The sequence below is a fragment of the Pan paniscus genome, chromosome 5 (assembly GCF_029289425.2).
Source record: "Pan paniscus chromosome 5, NHGRI_mPanPan1-v2.0_pri, whole genome shotgun sequence".
Lineage (NCBI taxonomy): Eukaryota > Metazoa > Chordata > Mammalia > Primates > Hominidae > Pan > Pan paniscus.
Genome location: NC_073254.2, coordinates 133,946,548 through 133,969,922, shown reverse-complemented (window position 1 = coordinate 133,969,922; position 23,375 = coordinate 133,946,548). Strand labels below are relative to the sequence as shown.

At 38.8% G+C, this 23,375-nt stretch overlaps 1 protein-coding gene across 1 annotated transcript in view; it reads left to right on the top strand.

The window, feature by feature from the left end:
• Positions 1–2,267: 2,267 nt before the first annotated feature.
• The window catches only part of HDAC2 (histone deacetylase 2), a 30,939-nt gene continuing 9,831 nt past the window's right edge, over positions 2,268–23,375 (top strand). The window contains exons 1-6 of the mRNA XM_008975768.4: positions 2,268–2,884; positions 13,717–13,829; positions 15,155–15,272; positions 17,239–17,313; positions 17,781–17,919; positions 20,514–20,655. Coding sequence (XP_008974016.3) covers positions 2,554–2,884; positions 13,717–13,829; positions 15,155–15,272; positions 17,239–17,313; positions 17,781–17,919; positions 20,514–20,655 — 918 coding nt within the window. The 5' untranslated portion in view covers positions 2,268–2,553. The remainder of the gene's footprint in view (positions 2,885–13,716; positions 13,830–15,154; positions 15,273–17,238; positions 17,314–17,780; positions 17,920–20,513; positions 20,656–23,375) is intronic.

The window sequence follows — 23,375 nt, the reverse complement described above, 5'->3', positions numbered from 1 at the left end:
TGAGGCTGTGTGAGTTTACGACAACACTGTAGTGTGCCACTGTACTTCTCTACCTTCTGTATCACCGTATGGAATTACTACACAAAATTAGCACTAAGAAACCTAAATTTCCTTACAGTAGAAATAAGCTTATATGAATAATTCTCTTATAGAAATTAAACTATCTGCTGCAGTTGTCAGCAGGGTTTAATTTTTAGCACAAGCTGAGGCCATCAGTTTCTTAACAGTCCTATTCTTAAATAATCATTTCTGTTTAAGAGATCATTTTACTGAACAATTTCAAAGCACTAAATATCTTCGAGATTGAAAAATAAGTACCTATAGATGGAGCAGAAACTAAAGAAGAACAATTTAAGGAAAAAGACAGTCCTTAACTATGCACGCATCCTATGAATTATCCATGCTTTCAGCTGGTTTCCTTTTACTGCACTGTCTAAAACTCCATATTTAAAAGGGTTTGATACAGAAGAGTTAGAATGTGGTCAGTGAAATCTGGAGCTTGTCAATGGGTTTCAATAACTGATGCCACTTTTAGCTCTGCTAACATAGTAGAGATTATAGACAGAATTCTCTTGGCCAACTCCTATCATGGGATAAAACTCCTCCCACACCAGTTTCTAAAGGTAATGTAACTTGCTTCTATTCGTTTAAAATTATTAAATAATAAATACGTTTCTCAGCTAGTCAAAAGATATGTCCAGGCTCTTCTCACAAGTTCAATGTTAGGTGCTGTGGGTGCAAACAGTAATTTAGTAATTGTCACTGTTATTATAGTAATCCTAATAATCCCTTATTCATATAATTCTTCATTTTTTAAAAGTATTCCATATTAATTTTCTTATTTGAGATTCTGAATATTACTCTCCAAGTAATACTGCCCCATTTTACAGATAAGGCAATTCAAAAAACGTTTAAGTGACTTGCCCTAAGTCACAGGCACTAGAGAAACTATTACATGCAAGATAAACCTGGTCCCTTCATTTATGACACTCCATTCATAGTGGGACATTCAGACGAGTTGTGGGCAACTGCAACATGGTTAAGTGTTGAGCTACAGCATACAACGTACATGGCATGGAGAACAGTCTTGGCGGGAGAGGGGTCAGGGAAGTCTTCCCAAAAGAAACAAAGTGTCATTTCAAACTTCATTGTGTTGGCCCTGGGGAAGAACATTCACTTCTACTAAATTCACTTATTCTGTTCTCAGAATCTTCCAAGTTGATTTTGTACTTGATAGAGCACAACTTAGAAGGTCAATTAACTTTACCTCTAGGCCAGTGTTTCACTCACCGTAATTTCTCTAGCAACTGCATCAGTCACCTGGGGTCTTGTTAAAAATACAGAGGAGGGTGCGGAGGGAGGGCAGGGGCCACCCTGGACTTAACTTTTTCTAAATCTCTTGGGGGTGAGGTTGGGGAAAATTGCTGCTTTAAGCATGAACACTTTCGGGATTTTGAAGTCAAATAGCAAATTAAAAGGGGTATTTTTGGTAGTGGCTCTTAAATTCCAGCATCAATACAGCCTTTTTTTTTTTTTAATAGGGGTGTATTTGGGGGGTAGGGATAGCAATTTTATATAACTGGGATGGGTGCTATAAAACAGGCTGTTAGCCTCCAGCCCTCACCTGCAAGGTGGCTGGCTTAAGGTAGGTGCTGGATAAATGTGGATTTATTTAACAGAGGAACACTTGTATTCATAACCTCCAAGAGTTTCGAAAGTCTTTCTGCTCCAATCTTCCAGTGTCTAGCCAGCAGCATTGCTGCAGAGTGGAACAGCTAGGGTGCGTGGAGTTTGCAGAATGAGTTCAAACCTCCAGACTTATCAGTTAGCAGTAAGAACAAGTTCCTTAATCTGCCTCCACCTATAAAGAAGGAGTACAATTGCCACTTACCTCCTAGAGTTGTTGAGAGTCTTAAATGAGATTAAATATTATAAATAGATTATCAATGCAAGTGCTTAGAACTGTACCTTATAAATGAGCTCCACAGATGCTTATTAAAACCCGAGCGGTGCCCTCTCCCCTTAACATCCGTAATAGGGCCCCTTACACCTCATACCCATTACGAGTCAAAATAATAATAATAATAAAAAATAAGTGAACAAACGACAAACGAGAAAACTAGGCTACCAGGCACTGGGGCGATGGGCCACAGCCCGGCGGGGTAGTGGGCCCGGAAGGGGCGCGGGAGTGGGCTCTCCCCGCCGGGCTCGCGGCACGTGGTCGGCTTGGGCGGGAGCTTCGCGACAGTGGGGGAGGGGAGCAGCGTGGGACGCCGAGGAGGGGTCCAGACCGCCAAGGCTACGAGGCGCCGACTGCGCAGGCTCGGGGACAGGCGCAACCACTGCGCGCAGACCTGAGGGGGAGAATGTCCACCCGGCTGCACGCTCCCTGGATCTACTTGCGCAGCGAAAGCTTGTCTTCTTCCTCATTTTAACACTGTGTATGGCGCCGCCTTGCGCAGGTTGTTCACCCTAACAGGGCCTCTAACCTCGAGCCCGAAACGGCCTCCTTCTCCAGCCGTGCCCCTTCCTCCCCCGTGGAGGCCGCAGTGGATGCGCCCACCTCCCTGCGGCCTCCGGAGGTGGTTTGGTGGCCCCCTGCTCGCGAGTTGGTGCCGCTGCCACCTCCGATTCCGAGCTTTCGGCACCTCTGCCGGGTGGTACCGAATCTTCCCGGCGCCCCCTCCTCTCCTCCCACCGGCCTGCCCTTCCCCGCGGGACTATCGCCCCCACGTTTCCCTCAGCCCTTTTCTCTCCCGGCCGAGCCGCGGCGGCAGCAGCAGCAGCAGCAGCAGGAGGAGGAGCCCGGAGGCGGCGGTGGCCGGGGAGCCCATGGCGTACAGTCAAGGAGGCGGCAAAAAAAAAGTCTGCTACTACTACGACGGTGAGCGGCCGGGCCGGTGTCGGGGTGGGCGCGCGGGGCCGGGCGCTGGGTTCCGCGGCTGCCGTCGCGAGTGGGCGCCGGGGCTGAGGGGTGGGAAGGAGGAGGGACCGACATTTGGCCGCATCTTAACCCGTTCCCGGCCCGGCACGGTTAGAACGAGACCCTCTTCCTGGCGCAGCCCCCGCGGTTCCTGCGGGCGGGAATCAGGGGGCCCACCCGTCTTGTCTCCTGCCTCTCCCCCTTCGGCCGTGCAGTCCGCAGCCTCGAAGGTGGCCGCCGCTGGGGACGGCGCCGGCCTACCCCGCCTTGGTGGTGGCGGCGAAGGGGGCGGCCCATTCTCTCCCTTCTCCCGCCCACCATTTGTGGCAACGCAGGTTTGGAGTGCCCCGCGTCGGCTTCCTACCCCCTCGACCCGTCCCCCGCGAGGCAAAATTTCTATCCCGGCCTTGACTCTACACAAAGCCCCGCGGCCGCGAGAGCTCCGCCCCTCCCGTCCCCTTCCCTCCTCCTCGCCTGCTCGCCTCCCCTACCCTGCGTTCGGTCTGGCCGGAGCGTCTTCCCCTTCCTCGGCTTACCCTTTCCCCGGACCCCTCCTCCCGGTGGGCGCTGGAGAGTAGTTACTGAGGGTGGGGGCTCAGGTCGCGTGTGGCTTTATCACACCCATGTTTTGCGTGGGCTCCAACCCTCTTCTTTGTTCGCTGGGTTCTTTGAGCGCGTCTTTCTCAGGATTCAAATGGAAGGGCTTCACTTCCTTAATAATAGTTCGGGTTTTCCAGTTTCAGGCAGAAAGACTTCGTAGGAAATAAGAGCTGGTAGGGAGATGTGGAACTGCTACTGCTTGTGTTGTAGATCAGACTCCATGGGTCCTGGCTTGCCTCCGAGAGGTGGTTACCACCCACTTCTTTGTTGCTCTTTGTTCGATCAGGAAATAGACCCTGCTTTGGGGATTTAGAGAGCATTGGTATCTTGCAAAGGCTGTTCCTAGGTGGTGGGGAATCCTGGTATGGGAAAACTTTGAGAAGTGGGAGAAGTGCAGAAGTACTAAATATTCTAATGAGGTAAATTTGAGGTCACCGTGTAGTGAATTATAAAAGTCAGATAATTTAATTATCTTAAGCATTCTATAATTTGGAGTATGAGCAGTAACATTAAATCTTCGAATCCTGTTTCCTGTGTTTCCTTGCTCAGTGGAGTAGTAACCTGTTTTACAGATTTCACAAAGGCTTGGTAAATAGTTTATAGTAGGTTACTCTTGAGAGAACGGATTCCAAAATTTAACAGAGAATCTATCCTAAGCTCCTTCTCCTGAAAGTCCTGTCTGATTTGTATGAAGCAATACAAATTTTGGAAGCTGTTTCCTACATGTGGTGTATTGTAAATCACAACATTTTAGAGAAGTAAGACCCCAGAGCACCAGCTCAGAATAAATCTACCTTTAACTTGTAAATGGCCGTACTGTCTCTTTTTAGTTAAAAAGGATTAATCTTTTAATGACTGATACATATAAAATAACCACCTGTGTCATTTGGGGAAAATCTGAAATCTTACAGAACAAATCTAAATTGATCTGCGATAGCTAGGACAGAATAATAACAGCCCTACTTTTAAAAATGATTTTTCAGAGGACTAGATATGCATTATATAAATTGATTTGAAATTATGCCATCGTGGAGGGGTGGAGATGGAAATACATTTTAATTTCAACATGATTTACATTGCATATTTTGGCTTATTCTTGCCCTGCATTCCCTGATCAAATTGGAAAGGAAGTAACCCTGCGTATAAGTTAATTTGTAAAATTACATTGTTTCTAAAGTTTAGAGATTTATCCTTGTCAGGGCTTGGAGTAAAGAGGAAAAGTTTTGGTTAGGTAAAGTGGTGCTGAGGTCCTTCTCGAAGCTGTCAGTTGGTGTTGGTAGTGATGGGCTCTGAGGAAGTAAGCTGCTTGTAATTTGTTGTCACCACAATGGAACCCTAGAACCAGGAGGGTACACTTGAGTAGCAGTTTCTGAACAGCGCTCTTGTCCTGGGCCCATTTATGATAACCTTCGTTGTGGGAATGGGAGCAGGCACGGGAGCAGGCACGGGTACCCGGGAAAGGATGCAAGCTTGATAAGTAGGGTGGAAATATTTGTTTTGTGATTGTGACTTAATGTAATACTTTATTGTAGCCCATTCACCTGCTTACCTGATGGCCAGCAACAAGTGAATAGCTGATAGTTTGGAAATCTCTGGTGGGTTATTTTGTCTTTTGTCTGTGACTCGTTTTTTAAAGTGGAGTTCCTAGTTGCTTATGTTTCACATACTCTTTTAATTTTTGTGGGAGGGAATTAAAATATTTTGCAGAGATTATTAATTTTTATATTATGCTAATAATATGTGATAGTGTGCTGACCTCATCCAAAAACTTATATTTTTATTACCAGAGAACATTGTTTTGTCAGCTTACAAAAGTAGCAATACTAATTCTTTTTTTATTGTGAGAAGAGAATGCAAGGAAAGGAGCTTCTGTATCAAAGAATCGTGACTTTAAGGTATATAACATGGATTGGATTGGGAATGGGTTATATCTGTAGTAATAGGGTCTGAATTATCTGCTAGCCTAGGTTAGATGGTTTTAACTTCTTGGTAAAGGAAGTAGAAGGAAGAAAGTGAGTGAAAAAGAAAAGGACGGAAGTAGCAAATTCTATAACCATAGGAATCCTACCTTTAGGCTTCCTGGGGCTGTTAGGCACACGGAGCCTCTTGGCCACACAGAATGTCTGCCACTGAGGCTGTTTGCATCTTAATGAAAGAACTTTTAAATATATACATATTGTTCTCTGCACGTTATGTAATCTTCAGGTAACCGTTTAGGTCACTGAAACGTTGGTCCCAAGGGAACCTTCAGACATTGATGGATTAGGTATCCTTAAACCTTTGAAGAAAAGTAAGAGAAGTTATTACTTCTCTGACTGTAGCTATTGATCCATGCCTCCAAATTCCCAAAAACATACTTCTGAATCATGTTCCTTCTTTATACACTAGAAGATCATCAACAATCTGTAAAATGATACAGCTAATTAGATAGTCACTAAGATCCCTTCTGGGCCTTAAAACGATGTGATTTTTCTCTACTTAAATATAATTAGCAGCTAAGCTGTGTTAGGCTCTAGTTATACCACTCACATTTTTAATACTGTATCTAGACATGTTTATGCTTTGTTTTGAATTAATCTTGAGGCCAAACATATTTAGTACTTGTTTTTATGGTGTATACAGTATAATAGGGTTTATATACCTAATTTATGTAACTATACACAAATTTCTCTGTGCTCTATTTTTTCCTCCTCTGAGAGGGATGCATAATCAGTTTTGGAGACAAGTGGTCCAGAAAAAAACACTCAAAGACTGTATACAGATAAAACTATATAAATACAAAAGTTATCAAGATTAGGCCAGGTGTGGTGGCTCATGCCTATAATCTCAGCACTTTGGGAGACTGAGGCAGGCAAATCATCTGAGGTCAGGAGTTTGAGAAGAGCCTGGCCAACATGGCGAAACCCCGTCTCTACTAAAAATACAAAAATTAGCCAGGCGTGGTGGCAGGCACCAGTAGTCCCAGTTACTCGGGAGGCTGAGGCAGGAGAATGGCTTGAACCCAGGAGGTGGAGGTTGCAGTGAGCCAAGATAGTGCCATGGGCAACAAGAGCGAAACTCTGTCTCAAAAAAAAAGTTACCAAGATACCTCCCAACGTACTCCTTCTTTAGCAAATTATAGAAATTCTACTTGGCAGCCAACGATTGTCAGATTTTCTTAGACTTGTATTTATGAGTAGTACCAAAGTCTTTTGCTGAATAACCTTTAATACAACTACATGGGTTCTTAGCTGTGGTATAAATCTTTATTATCCGTGAAATAGGTAATAATTTCTTTGGAGGCAAATAAGTGCTAAATTAATTATAGCAGCAGTTCATAAATACCAGTAATACTAATTGCACAATAAAACGTGACTAAATAAGACTGAAATTTTCCTATACTTCTCTTTCCCCAGAAATCTTTTGCCTCTCTTTTCTTTCAAATTTTACCTCATCAGAGATGCTTTCTCCTATTACCTAAGTCCCTGTTATTGCCTTATTTTTCTTCCTTTTGGTTGTACCATATAACTTTTGTCTCTCTCCTCACTATAACATAAGCTTCATTAGGACAGTCTGTCTGTTTTGCTTGTTTGTATCTTCGCCAACTACATTTAAAAACGTAGCTTTTTTTTTAAAATTAATGATGAATAAATTATTAATTCCTTATACTTTTTTTTTTTTTTGAGATGGAATTTTGCTCTTATTGCCCAGGCTGGAGTGCAGTGGCGTGATCCCAGCTCACTGCAACCTCCACTACCCTCCCGGGTTCAAGTGATTCTCTTGCCTCAGCCTCCCAAGTAGTTGAGATTACAGGCACGTGCCACCACCCCTGGCTAATTTTTGTATTTTTTAGTAGAGATGGGGGTTTTACCATGTTGGCCAGGCTGGTCTCGAACTCCTGACCTGGGGTGATCCACCCACCTCAGCCTCCCTAAGTGCTGGGATTACAGGCGTGAGCCACTGTGCCTGGCCAATTCCTTATTCTTATAGATAGAACGCTTTCATATAACGTTCCCTCTAATTCTTGAAACTACTCTGAACTACATTTAGGTAGGATGGGTGGCATTTTGGCATTTTTGGTATTGTTTAGATGAAAACAGATTCACATTTCTGTTTGGTGCAGTCTACCACTTTTCCTTTTCCACACTGACTCTAGTTTTAATGTTCAAGGAGAGTTCAACATCCGGAATCTTTATTTTTCTTTTTTCCTTTTCAAAGTGTTTCCTCTGCTACCAAACAAACAAAACTTAACAAAAACTTTAAATGCTTCTGTTGACAAGTCCTTAAAGGAAAACACTTGGGATTGGAGAAGGCATCTCTTAGGGAATGTTAATAAATTCAAACTTGGAAGAATTCAAATCAAGTCTAAGGATTTTTTTGTACTGGTTATTAAGCCTTATTCCTCTGTATTTCAGTAGCAGTCTGCTTATAGTTACTTGTTCATTAAGCCAGCTTTGGGTTCAGACATATCAAATAGGCTTAAAGTTCCTACTATGTGCCAAATAGACAAAAGATTGCTCAAGTCCTAAGAAGGAAATAAAAGACTGCAGGTATAAAGTAAGAGAGGGGGCCGGGTGCAGTGGCTCACGCCTATAATCCCAGCACTTTGGGAAGCCGAGGCGGGCAGATCACAAGGTCAGGAGTTTGAGACCAGCCTGGCCAACATGGTGAAACCCTCTCTCTACTAAAAATACAAAAAAAAGTTAGCCGGGCATGGTGACGGGTGCCTGTAATCCCAGCTACTTGGGAGGCTGAGGCAGGAGAATCGCTTGAACCCGGGAGGCGGAGAGGTTGCAGTGAGCCGAGATCATGCCATTGCACTCCAGCCTGGGTGGGTGGCAAGAGCAAGACTCTGTCTCAAAAAAAAACAAAAAAAGTAAAAGAGAGGGGACCTTTGATAGTGTAATCAGAAAAGGGAAGACCTGAAGGAAGAGAATGGGCCAGCCTTAAAAAGAGTTTACTACATAAGATATTACAAATAGCAAAGCCAGATAGTTATTAATAGAACTTGGTGCACTTAATGGGAAGGAAGACAAGGAAAATGTGGAGTCCCATGTTAGGCAGTAAAAAGTGGGACTGCACAAAACTGTGTAGTAAGAAGTTTGACTTTACCCAGAGGTGGAAAGCCATTGAAAGTTTTTCAAATAGAATGCATTCTCTCAAAATAACTGGTAAGGAGTTGTGGAATATAGGCTGGAAGCAAGAATTGAACGCATATTGGTCCATATAAAATGTAATGGTTGCATTTTAGATAGAAATAGACATATTTAAGAGAGATTTGGGCCTCAAACCAATAGAACTTTTTGATGGATTAGAAATGGAGTTGGAGCTGAGGAATGGTGTTAGAGAATGAAGGATAACTCCTAAGTTTCTGGATTGAGCAGTTAGGTGGTATGTGGTACTACTCACTAAGATTGGGAATACAAATAAAGAGCTCTGTTTTGAACATCTTATATTTGAGATCCTTATTGAATTCAAGTGAAAAGACTGAGAAGAGAGTTAACCTCTGTGAGTTTATAATCCAGAGAGGAGAGTCTAGACATAGAAATTTGGGATTTCTCAGCTTATATCAGGTGAAGTATTGAGACTGAAAAAGATACAGCATAGACAGACGACTGGTCCCAGGACTTAACTCCCGAGAGAAGAGAATTTAGGGCAGAACTATTGTTCACTGATGAACCCAAACCCTTAGAACAGTACCTGCTTGGCACATGGTAGGCTCTTGATTTATTAAATGAATGGCTGAACTGAAAACCCTTGATGTTTAAAGGTTGGTGGAGGAGTGGCCTTGGGGTACGAGTAAAATCCAAGAAAATGGTATTATGGAAGCCAAGGCTCCGAATGTCTCAAGGAGGAATAACCTCCTTGAAATATGTATTAAAGATGTGTTAATATGTATAAAAAATGGATAGTGGGCTAAGTAGTCTGGAAGATGAAAATAATAAACTTTTTTCTTTTCTCTTGGTTTTTTTTTTCCTGAGTCTCTTTTTACAGTCAACTTATCTTTGTGGCTAAAGGTACATTTCACAGTTCTGAAATCCAAAATGACCTGAAAATTGAAAAAAATTTTGGTAACTCATTTGGAATCAAAATCTTAACCTGAATCAATGTGAGGCTATTTATGATCTTTATTCCTCTGTGAATACCGTGAATATTCACACTTTTTTGCTGTAGAAATATTAATGTTTGATTATATCATGCCACCCAAACTCTAGGCTATTACATAATATATGGCAGGTGTACCATATTATCTCTACAAAATCTGAAAAAGTGTAAAATTTGAAACATATCTAATTTGAAGGAATATGGATAAGAGATTGTGGACCTTAGTAGACACTTCCATTCTGTTAGTTTCTTGAAGAGTGAGCAATTTGTAAAATTTTGCAGATAAATAATTCTTTACAGTAATTTATTTGCATTGACAATTAAAGTTTGTTGTGTTCAAGGAACCACCTTGAGCTGATTTTTCTGAATGTTTATTTCATTGGTAAAGTATTTTTATGTACAGGTTGAATATCCTTTATCTGAATTCTTGGGACCAGAAGTATTTCAGATTTGGGGAGGTTTTGCAATATTTGTAATTATTTACCAGTTAGCATCCCTAATTCGAAAATCAAAAATTTGACATGCTCCAGTTAGCATTTCCTTGACTATTAAGTTGGTGCTCAAAACAGTTCAGATTTTGGAACATTTTGGATATCAAATTTTCGGATTAGGGATAATCTGTATTTTGATGAAAATCAGTAACATTTAAAATGCCCAAATTATTAACACATTACTGACCATTTAAATGATGAATAAAAATTGTAGGGTCTTAAAACGTCTTAGCCTTTTTATACTTTATGAAAAAGTGGGCTGGGCACAGTGGCTCACATCTGTAATCCCAGCACTTTCGGAGGCCGAGGTGGGCGGATCACCTGAGGTCAAGAGTTCGAGACAAGCCTGGCAAATATGGAGATACCCCGTCACTACTAAAAATACAAAAATTAGCCGGGTATGGTGGTGGGCGCTTGTAATCCCAGCTACTTGGGAGGCTGAGGCAGGAGAATTGCTTGAACCCCAGAGGTGGAGGTTGCAGTGAGCCAAGATCGCATCACCGCACTCCAGCCTGGGTGACAAGAGCGAAACTCCATCTCAAAAAGAAAACAAAGTGGATGCCTACAAAGTAGCCATCTAGAGAATTGTGAGATACAGAATTAGTGGGAAAAAGTTGGAGATGGTTATTTTATAACGCCTTTATATTTTAGAAGAATTCTTTTTTTTTTTTTTTTGGATACAGAGTCTCGCTCTGTCACCCAGGCTGGAGTGCAATGGCATGATCTCGGCTCACTGCAACCTCCGCCTCCTGGGTTCAAGTGATTCTCCTGCCTCAGCCTCCTGAGCAGCTGGGACTACAGGCGCATGCCACCACACCTGGCTAATTTTTTGTGTTTTTAGTAGAGACGGGGTTTCACAGTGTTTGTCAGGAAGGTCTCGATCTCTTGACCTCGTGATCTGCCCGCCTCGGCCTCCCAAAGTGCTGGGATTATGGGTGTGAGCCACCACGTCCAGCTAGAAGAATTCTTGGTAAACCAAAAAATTATCTGTAGCTTGGCTGCCCTGTATACATGTATCATTTAGGTTCTTTGTGTATTCTTTGTGGGACTGGGGTCCCTAAATTTCAACAGAGAAACTTCTTGAAAGCTATGCGTGTTCGTATACGATTTGAGGACCCTATTAGTAAAAAGTAAATTACTCTGATATATTAGGTACAGTTTCTTGTGTTCATTTTCTTTAAATTAACCAAGACCCTAAGCCTTTATTTAAAATATTTATATTTCATATTATGTCCTTTTTTCAGCCTTCACCCTGCCATTTCTAGTGAATCTGTAAGTGTCCTTGACATTCCCTGTTGTTATTACTTAAGAACATTAGCTGTGAGCTGCCCTGCCAGAGTTTGAATCTAGCTCCTCCACTTGCTAGCTATGTGACTTAGGCAATAATACCTGACTTGTCTGTTTCTCATCCTTCTTTACTATTATACAATAGGAATAATGTAATAATACCCACATCATAAGGTTATTGACAAGATTAAAAGATATGTGAAGTACTTAATAGTGCCTTCTAGTAAGCACTCAACAAGTGTTAATTACTGCTTTTTTTTTTCAAACACACTTGCTCAGAAATTGCTACTGTAGTCTCCAATTATTGGGGCCTGGGGCTTTTCACTGGATTTTCAGTGTGCATCAAATAACTAGAGTATTTGATGTTATGATGTGGTAGATGTTAGAGACTTTTCATTTGGGTAATTGTTACACAGAGGCAGATAGATGGAAGTTATTGTTTAGTTTGTGTCTTTTCTGTTTTAGGTGATATTGGAAATTATTATGGGCAGGGTCATCCCACGAAACCTCATAGAATCTGCATTTCTAGTGAAGACTAGACTTTCATTATTTTTACTTTAATGATTTCTTTAGTAGTGATAACTAAGAAATGCCTTCCCTTGTATTAATGTAATTACATGATGCTTTGTAATAACACTAGTGGGTTTTCCATATCTAAGAAATGATGAGACCAGGCTGCTTTCAAGGAACTATATATCCCTTGTATTGTCACCATGTAAGGGTAGAGCTTTATGGTAGATTCTTTCTTAATAGGTAGTTTATTTTCTGCAATCATAGCCTCTTAATTATAATTGCAGAGGAATGTTGCAAAGGGCCGTGGCCCTGCTTTGCTAAACTCTATATTGTTTCTTAGCCTTGTTGGCACCTGCATTAAAAAGGTGGCTTTCCCTTTGAAAGACTTTGTATATGAATTGTTTTCAGAAGAGAGCTGTGCTGAAAATGAAGTTAACTAAAATTAGAGGTGTGATACCAACAAAATCAAGTATTTATGTTATTAGAAGCATGGATTTTGTAAAAGCTGATTGTTTATCCCATACTGTTATCAAATATGTAGGAGAGAGGACAAAAAAGTTTTTGGGGTTGTTTCCATTAAACAAACAAAAGGTGTATTTAGGGAGGACTTTGAAAGATTTAGTGGATAAATCGCATTCTTTATTCTAGCTTTTATTGTAATATATAAAACTATGTTGAAATGATAGACTTCAAACCATTAAAATAGCTTGACTGTCCTGACCCTGTGAGGAATTAGTTCCAAGACTTCCACAGATAGCAAAATTCATCGGTGTTTAAGTTCCTTAAATAAACTGGTATAGTATTTGCATATAACCTATGTATATCCCCCCTTACACTTTAAGTCATCTCTAGATTACTCATAATACCTAATACAATGCAAATGCAGTGTAAATAGTTGTTACACTCTATGATTTAGGGGAAGATTACAAGGAAAAAAAGTCTATACGTGTTTCCAGCAGTCACCACCATCTATTTTTTAAAAATATTTTCAGTCTGCAGTTGATTGAATCCACAGATACAGAGGGTTGACTTTATATATTTGAGAGGCTTCTTGTTATTTACTATTATAGGAAACACTGGAGCTTTACCTAAAAGTATTAATTTTATTGAAATTTAGTTGATGAAAATCTGTGATTTTGTTATTTTCTCTTTTTTAAATCTTATGCATAAGTTTAAAGACATTGTGATATAAGATGCCGTTTAAAAAGACAGGCTAGGAATTACAACTTTTTAGTCATGAAGAATGAGACAGTATTTTTATTACCTTGAAAAATGTAATGCTGTGTCTTAGCGGAGCAAAACCTCATTTAGGACCTAAATTTCAGTTACCAAAACTTCCCTGATGGGCTTTAATACGGACACGGTATGTTTTAACATGCAAAACGCCAATTATGAGATTTCTGAAATGCCAGCAAATCATCCAAAAAGCAGTATTTGCTGAAAAAATTTTAAATCATACCAATAAAACTCAGAGAACTTAAAAGCATGTGAATTTGCCAGAGAATACAGAAAGCAGGCATCATTTCAAGGAACAGAAATTTTAAAAATTGGGGGTAGCTAAAAATCAGAAAAGCTTGCTTTCCTTAATCTACAAATAAATATAATGTGTAATAATGGAGTCTTCAGCTGGTAAAAGTGTGCGTAGCGTCTTAGTCATCTGATACAGTTTGAAAGTTGCAAAATAAATCTAAGTTGCTAAGGTTTTAAATAAATTTTGTTAAGTAGTAAATGCCTTCTAATGATAGACATACATAAATTCAAATAGTTCATGGAGGGTCTCTTGTCTGTATTGTTTAGTTTGTGTCTTTTCTATTTTAGGTGATATTGGAAATTATTATTATGGACAGGGTCATCCCATGAAGCCTCATAGAATCCGCATGACCCATAACTTGCTGTTAAATTATGGCTTATACAGAAAAATGGAAATATATGTGAGTATTCCTTTTAATACATATTCAGCACTGATCTTTTTTATTTTTTTTTAGCTACTGTGAAACTTTGTCTATTATTCCTCTTTTGAGGGCATTTAGCAGATGAAAAGATCTGGAAGAAAACAAACTTCTTTTTTCGTTTTATTCTTAGGAGATGAATAAGAATGAGAGCTATACCCTCTTTTTCCTTTTCCTTTAACCATTTAAAAAAGTTCCCCCTACCCTAGGCTTTCATGGTTCTAGAGAACAACTCAGTATAGCATATTAACTATTTTTATTACAATCATTGGTAACCTGCCTATGCTGCTGAAAAACTCCTCTCTTTGTTTTATTCTTAAAAGATGTATAAGAATGGGCACTATAGCTTTTTTTTCCCATCTTCCTTTAACGATTTAAAAAAGTTACCCCTACCCTAGACTTTCATGTTTCTGGAGAACAACTCAGTATAGCAACAACTCAGTGTAGCATATTAAGTTTTTTTTTTTTTTTTTTTTTACAATAATTGTTAATCTGCCTGTGCTGCTGAAAAGAGTTGACCTGGGACTGTTACAAAATAATAACACATAAAATTAATCCCACAAATATTTGCAGGGCATATAATACATATGGAATACTGTGTTGGTGTGGCCAAGCATAGTACAGATAACACAAGTGCAACAGCTGCCTTAATGTTTTCGTAGATAAAGATGAGGGTATGTATAAACAAATACAGACACGACAATTAGCTATTTGGGGAGAAAAGAAATATTTAAAACAATTAATGCTAGGCAATATATGTGAATATGTGAATTATTTTCAGTTACATGTAGACATTTAGAGAAGAGGGGAAGTTAGAATAAGACTCAGTCTGGAAGTCTTGTGGAAGAATTGTGTCATACGTGAAATTGAGCTCTTCGGAACAAGGAAGATTAGGATAGAAAAAAGGACGAGAGGTCGTGAACAAAGATTTAGAATTGAAAACTCTTGTAGTGAGTGATTTCATTGATGAAATCACTGGATGTTTTATCATGGAAAAGGAGAGAAAGTAGAGTTTATGAACATATGGATTTGACTTTTTACTCGAACTGTTTCCACTAAAATAAGGAGTGATTAAATCATAGTTGATATGCCTGTGTAATGCTTTTAAAGGAGTTTGAATTAGTTTTGAGATTGATTACTGTTTTCTAAAACACATATAAGTTTGGGTTAGTTTTGGAGTTTATATATTTTGTTCTGGTAGACTTGGTTCTTTTGAGGGGACCGATAGGGGAATTTGTATATTTGTTTGATAATACTGATATAACCGGTTGTAATTCCACAGTTCTGACATTTATTTCTCTTCACAGAGGCCCCATAAAGCCACTGCCGAAGAAATGACAAAATATCACAGTGATGAGTATATCAAATTTCTACGGTCAATAAGACCAGATAACATGTCTGAGTATAGTAAGCAGATGCAGAGATGTACGTTTCTAAGTAAAAAGTAGTTTTGCATTGATAAATGTAAATTAGTATTTTTAGGAGCTTAGAATGATCTAAATCTGAATATTTTTCCTGTTGGTCTAATATGTTACAGTTATTTACTGATTTGAAAAGTCATTTTAACACTACTAAAGCTACTTAAGAAAAAAGTAAACCTATCTGAAGCTTATTGGTTCGCAAAACTGCTGTTTGGGTATTCTTCTACTCCTAGTTTGCTCCCCTCATAACTTTGGGTTAATACATATTGGTAGGGAGACCTCACTCCCTTACTCCCTTGCTTCAAAAAACAAAAACAAGATTACACTTTGATTAGCCTTAGCTTGGCATGTACATATCTCTTGTCTTGCCTTTGTGTACTTCAGTTAACCTGGACTATAATACACATCTCTTTTTCTTTGTTAAGATATTAGTGAAGCTTTTGATTCTATGTAATGTTCTCTTGTACAGGTTAAAAGTATTTTATTTTTTGAGATTAGTAACAAATTGGCTTGAAGGTAGAATGCAAAAGTCAACCTAAAATTATTGGAACAGTATCTTTTAAAGCTTGATACCAAAGTTCATTCTCATTAGTGTTTGTATTGACTGACTTCAGTGATGATTATACTAAATTAGTGTAGGTGCTAGACATCTCATATTTACAACCTCATACACATTTCTGCCATATCTTGTTTGATTTGTTATAATGCTACAATGTAACTAGAACATGTAGTATTTAATTTTTTTTTTTTTTTTTCAATGAAGATTCCAACTTAGATGCAAAAGAGGCATGAGTAGCCCTTGGGCAAACAACATAACAGGATTGATTTAAAACCCACATAATAATGAGTTCTATTAAGCTTATGATCCTGGCCAGGTGTGGTGGCTCACGCCTGTAATCCCAGCACTTTGGGAGGCGGAGGTGAGTGGATTACCTGAGGTCAGGAGTTCGAAACCAGCCTGGCCAACATGGCGAAACCCTGTCTCTATTAAAAAAGTACAGAAAATTAGCTGGGTGTGGTGGTGCGCGCCTGTAATCGCGCTACTCTGTAGGCTGAGACAGGAGAATTGCTTGCTTGAGCCCCAGAGGTGGAGGTTGCAGTGAGCCAAGCTCACGCCATTGCACTCCAGCCTGGGCGACAGAGTGAGACTCTGTCTCCAAAAAAAAAAAGATTATGATCTCTCTGTGCAGTAAGAAACTAAAATTCATTTCTTATAGTGCTTGTGACTTAAGGGTGTACAAAGATATTAATATACAAAACAAGGACCCTTATTCTTGAAGAGGTTACAATTCAAGGGCGTAGGGAAAGACTAAGAAAGGGTTACAACATCTGCCATATCCTTTCATTCTCTCAGTGCTAAGGAACTAAATGTGTGATGTTGTGTCGTTTATCTGTAAATGTTTTCCTTGTTGTCTTTAGTATCCTTCTATGTTTTGGCTCCCATGAACCTAGTTAATTCTTAGCAACTTTCAAGATCAAGATTAGCCATGGGAATAGGCAACCAGCTGTTACATCTTTTTGGTTTAGTAACTTACTGACATGTATTTCAAAGTTACAGATATTATAGGTATTTAAGGAGTTTTAAAGAAAGTAAATTATAAAGCAATTGAAGTTACTTTTAGAATGTTAACTTATTGTAATATTAAGGGGAAAGGCCTAGAAAATTTAAGCCTGTGTTTTAATTAAATAAGAATTGTTGTACTTAGACAACTATTGAGTTCTTGTTAATAGACAGAAATATTCCACAGATAATCCTGATAAGATTTGATGATCTTTCACAGATAACACTTTAATTACCTTGGATAAAACAATAAATATATTTTAAAGTTGGAAACTTTATATTATACTGTGAAGTGTATGTTTGATGATTGCATCAAGCAAAAAAGTATTTGTGGGAAATAGTTTTTGTAAGAAAAGGCTTTCATTAATTTGCAGAATGTGTTGAAATTAATGAAATCCATCTTCCACAGTTAATGTTGGAGAAGATTGTCCAGTGTTTGATGGACTCTTTGAGTTTTGTCAGCTCTCAACTGGCGGTTCAGTTGGTAAGTGCTAATGCAATCAGATTTAAAAGTTGATCTGAACTTGGTGTGTTATCTTTTGGGTTATTTGTGTAAAACAGAAGTTTTAATGATTGTGAATTTTGATAACAAAAGGAAATCAGTATGTTTATAGTAAAGTACAATTTACTTTCAAACCTCTATGTTTTATGATTATGACTTAAACGCTTTTTAAACTTATTTTCACTTGGAGACTTCATTCATTCCCTTTGTCTTCTAGGTATCATTGTTACTACCACTTTCCACATAAACCATTATTTAATCTCAGGTCGCAGCTCTAGGAGAATATTTTTCTAAGGAGTAACTCCTATTTGTGTTATAGATGATTTCTGTTAACTTTCATGATTTTAAGCTCTTGCTTATGCATGGCATACACTTGTAGTGTTTTTGTCTCATTGTACTACTTTTTTATGATAAATGTTTAAAAGGTCTATCTTGTTTCTACTTCTTAGCTGGAGCTGTGAAGTTAAACCGACAACAGACTGATATGGCTGTTAATTGGGCTGGAGGATTACATCATGCTAAGAAATCAGAAGCATCAGGATTCTGTTACGTTAATGATATTGTGCTTGCCATCCTTGAATTACTAAAGTATGTTAATTTATATTGATACTCTTTTCAGTGGTAAAGTATTTTCATTAAAACACAATAAATAAAGGCTATGGCTTTAAAAAATATTAGGTAAACCATAGGTTGAAATAGTTAATGGTGAATTTTCTATGAATTCATTACAAAACAATGAAGAAATGCAGGAAATTTGCCCAATTCTTCAATTATTAAGACTTAGAAGTGTGGCCAGGCACTATGGCCCAGGCCTGTAATCCCTCCACTTTGGGAGGCTGAGGTGGGCGGATCTCTTGAGCCCAGGAGTTTGAGACCAGGCTAGGCAACATGGCAAAACCCCATCTCTACAGAAAAAAAATTAGCCAGATGTGGTGGCATGCATCTGTAGTCCCAACTACCCAGGAGGCTGAGGTGGGAGTACCTGAGCCCAGGAAGTTGAGTCTGCAGGAAGCCATATTCCTGCCACTACACTCTAGCCTGGGCAACAGTGTGAGACCCTGCCTTAAAAAAAGAATTAGAAGTGTATAAAAGGCCAGTGCCGTGGCTCATGCCTGTAATCCCAGCACTTTGGGAGGACGAGGTGGGTGGATCATGAGGTCAGGGGTTCGAGACCAGCCTGACCAACATGGTGAAACCCCGTCCTACTAAAAATAGAAAAATTAGCCGGGCGTGGTGGTGTGCGCCTGTAATCCCAGCTACTCAGGAGGCTGAGGCGGGAGAATTGCTTGAACCTGGGAGGTGGAGGTTGCAGTGAGCCGAGATGGCACCACTGCAGTCCAGCCTGGGCTACAGAGTGAGACTCCATCTCAAAAAAAAAAAAGAATTAGAAGTGTATATAAATGTCAAAACTCCCATTAAATACCCTTTTTTAAAAGTAGTTTGGCAATTTTCATTTTAGTTAGTTTCAACTAGTAAAAAATGACAATGACCTTGGAAGTTTATATTCTAGTATTTTGGATGTTTTAAGCTGAAGACAAAAATTTGAAGCCAGTGTTAAAGGAAATTTTTTTACCTATTGAGTTAGTCTAACTGCCTAACTTCCATATCTGAATGAGGCTTTGTTCTCTACTGATGGATATAAAATTATCTCTGAGTTGTTGAAGGAGTTATTTTTCCTTATCTGTGGCTGCAGTTTGAGAGAGAGATCTGTAGAGGTACTTATGAATTTGGACGTTCGCAATGTTAGTTATTTTTTGCCATCAGTTATGACACATCTTAGCAGATTCTACTTTATATTATACTGAGCTAGTGTTTTTTGCTTGGAGTTATTCCATGCATGCTATCCATAGAGGCTGACTTTTCAGTCAACTTAAAATTGTTACTGACTCCTCAAATAAACAGTGATTGAGCAGTATCAGTGTAACATCTTGCCTGCTCATCAGGAGCAAAGGAAAATCATTTGCAATCATTTGCCTTGTTTTTTAATTGACTGTTGATGTTGGTTCCAGTGTCTTCAATTCTTTGAGCAAGTTCTTGCCCACTCAGCTAATAGTTTTAAACAACTTTAATTTGTCTGGACACATTTTTTTGGGTGGTGTAATCAAACATGATTTAATTAATTGACTTGGTGCACAGCTTTCCTTGCTTATCTAACACGTGAGCCGCTCAGAAACTTTATCTTGATCACAGCTTCATTTCTGTTTTTTTAATTTTGTGAAGAAATTTTGCTGTACTATGATATGCTGTTTATAGTCTTATGAGAATATTCTTATGAGTGCTTAGTCTGGAAATATCAATTTACATTGTATTGTTTTATTTAGCACAGCTATGGCACCATTACATAATAAATACAATGCTTTGCCATCTAATAATATCTCACTTCACTATACTTCAAAAGGATGACATGAGAAGTCCATTTTCCCCTTATTTTGACATGAGTATACACTGGTAACAAAATGTCATGACATGGTGATTCATGTGACTCCTAAACTGCGTTTGAGTTACAACTGTGTCACTAATCTGTGGTGCTCCAAGCACCAGTTTGAAGTCATGAGAGTACCACATGTAGCCTCTGTCACAGCTAATCGATTCTGCAGTTCAAATGAAGCCATAGGTAATAAACAATTGAGCATGGCTGTCTTTCAGTAAAACTTTTTTTATGGACACTGAAATTTGAATTTTTTATAATTATCACACGTCAGAAAATACTCTTGTTTTGGTTTTGTTTTTAAACCATTTAAAAAATAATAAAAACTTCTTAGTTCAAAGCTGAAAAAAGAGGCAATTGGCCAAATTTGGGCCATGGGCCATAGTTAGCCAATCCCTATTATATACTACTGAAGATTTACTACAGAGGTGTTTTAATTAACAATCTTGAGTATGGTATAATCTTCAGTTTTTAATATATTAGAAATATGTGCTATGTTTTTGAAGCATGTAGAATAGAACAGATTTCACAAAGAGTAAATATATATTTTTTAACCTACATTGGGCCACAAGTGGGTATTTAAAGGCCTGAGGCTCAAACTTCACATATTTGAATAACCTTTTAGGCTGAATGTAAAAGGTGATTAAACATTCTGGAATGCAAGAGCTCAAAAATGGGTTTCCTGAATTTGTGATGCTTCTTCCCATCTTAGAACCTTTAAAGGAAAAACCAAAACTTATGGATTTGTTTTCAGGTATCATCAGAGAGTCTTATATATTGATATAGATATTCATCATGGTGATGGTGTTGAAGAAGCTTTTTATACAACAGATCGTGTAATGACGGTATCATTCCATAAATATGGGGAATACTTTCCTGGCACAGGAGACTTGAGGGTAAGACTAAATTCTGTCTGAAAAAATATTGTGAGATGAACCTAGGAGATCAGTAATCCTATACTTGAAGTAGTATTTTTCCTGAGTTAATAATTTGAAACTTGTATGCAGAATTGAATTACTACGTATGCAGTAACATTTGCTAGAATTCACTGTTGCTGACTATAAGCAAAAATTTAGTGAAAACTTAAGGACAGTTTTTTTCTCAGCTGTTTTCTTTGGTTGAATAAATGTTTTTGAATATCCACAAAGCATGAAGCCCTTCTCTTGATGTTCAGTTTGAATCTTCAAAACTACCTGATGGTAGCCTACGTTGCTATTGATTGTAAAGAATGGTGGAATAAAATAGACTAGGTCTTTTTAGGTTCTTCTGCTCCTCTCTTTTGTGATTGGTCTTGATTTTTAGTAGATCTAATTTTAATCTTTTTTTTTCTTTAAGCTTCTAAAATTGGTAATGTATTTAGGTAGAGAAAGGATACCATAGTGTAACCTTGCCAGCCTGTTAACATTAAGTGTATTTCTGTTTTATTTGTTATCTTTTTCCATTTGATGCTCTTGTCTTTTATGACTCTGAAAACCACTGGTCAAATCCTATTTCTATAAGTTCATTGAAGGTTTTTTACCTCACTACACTTTTTTTGAACCTAACTATACAAATGTCGAAATTTATTCAATAATTTAAACAGCTGTTTTTAGTTCAGCCTGGATTATATGGGAGATTTATCTTATATGGCATTGAACAAAGTTTTAAACTATTTTATTAAGATTATTTTTCACATCTGTGGTATATCATTACAGTTTAGCAACCAAAGTTTAAAGAGTTGCCATAAAGTATTCTTAAGCTGTATGGCTTTTCTTTATTAGATCACAGTGTGATACTTTCTCAGTAAACTCTTTGAGTAAAAGAGTTACCTTACTGAAACTTTTCCATACTTACAAATGGGTGGGAGGGCAAATGTTTGGTTTGAGTTTAAATTATTTAGCTTTTAAAATTGCAGATTTGTAATTTCAATTCCTTGCCTGTAAACTCCTTCAATTTCTCCCTTTCCCCACCTGGTCTTATCTTACAGACCAGTGGTTCTCAAACAGTGGTGCCTAAACTGAGGAAAGCAGATCAGCATCACCTGGGAACTTGTTAGAAATACACATTCTTAGGGCCCAGAAACTCTGGGTGATTCTTCACCTTAAAGTTTGAGAACCACTGCTGTAAACTGATAGAATACATTTGTCAACAACCATTACATCCTAGTGGAAGTCAAGCAAAAGTCTTCTCTGTTTTAAGCTTAAAGAATAAGACAGTATCTTTGCAGTGTGATCCTAGTTTATCTCAGAAGTGGAAAATGGAAGCTTCATTTAATTTCTGACAGGTGGATGTCACTATGGTCTCATCTCAGTTATTATTCAAAATTCTTAGTTTGAAGTTTTTGAAAATATTAGAGAATGCTGTTTTAGAAGGATTTGAGAATGGCTTTCAACATCTCTTTTTCTCACTTAAGATTTTACAATCGCTGGGCCGGGCACGGTGTCTCATGCCTGTAATCCCAGCACTTTGGGAGGCCGAGGTGGGAGGATCACGAGGTCAGGAGATCGAGACCATCCTGGCTAACACAGTGACACCCCGTCTCCACTAAAAATACAAAAAATTAGCCGGGCGTGGTGGTGGGCGTTTGTAGTCCCAGCTACTGGGGAGGCTGAGGCAGGAGAATGGCGTGAACCCGGGAGGCGGAGCTTGCCGTGAGCCGAGATCGCTCCACTGCACTCCAGCCTGGGCGACAGAGCAAGACTCAGCCAAAAAAAAAAAAAAAAAGATTTTACAGTTGCTGATGTTTTCAGGATAACATTTGAATGTTTTAAGCATGTCCCCATAACTTCGTAAGAGAATTAAAATCAGTCATTACATTATATGTACGGCTGTTTTTGGACTTTCTGTGTAATTCACGTGTATCTTTGGTTGTTAATTTAATAAACACTCCTTTTTCTGCCTGCTAATTCATTCTCATGCTGAAAAGAAGGCTACTCTGAGCTTAGCTCATTGTTGAAACTGTTTGCCTTAATTCAAGTAGTCTAGTGGAAGAAAGAAAGGTGGCATAGTAGCAGTTGCAGAATGAAACCTGGAAGAGAGAAAGCTATGTCTAACAAGGGTAGCAGCTCTGAGTTGCCAGCTAGTTAGTAGCAGTTAGGATGAGAAGTGCTGACCAACTTTTCTGTATTCTGAAATCTTAGGGTCAAAATATATTCCATCTGTGTTTTAACTGTGCAGTAGGACTGTAAAGTTTTCACAGTACTTTGGCTTTTCCATATTTGTATGGTTTGTATTTAGTTAATCTTAATAAAAATTTAGACTTCAAGAAAAATTGGGAGAGGAGGTGTGTAATTTTGCTTGCTTTCTCCTCGTTGGATGTTGGGTCTCATAACTCTAATATTGAGGGTAAATTTTGCTTTTGTAAAATTGGACTGAAGCTAAGATCATTCCATGAGAGGTTCAGGAAGAACTTGCACAAGTGCTAGTAATCCTAAAAATTCATGGATCTTCAGACATTATCATTCAACGTACATAAGAATTAGGCACCCCCCCCCCCCGCCCCCAGTCAGGCACAGTGGCTCATGCCTGTAATCCCAGCACTTTGGGAGGCTGAGGCGAGTGGATTACCTGAGGTCGAGAGTTCGAGACCAGCCTGACCAATATGGTGAAACCCCGTCTCTACTTAAAATGCAAAAAA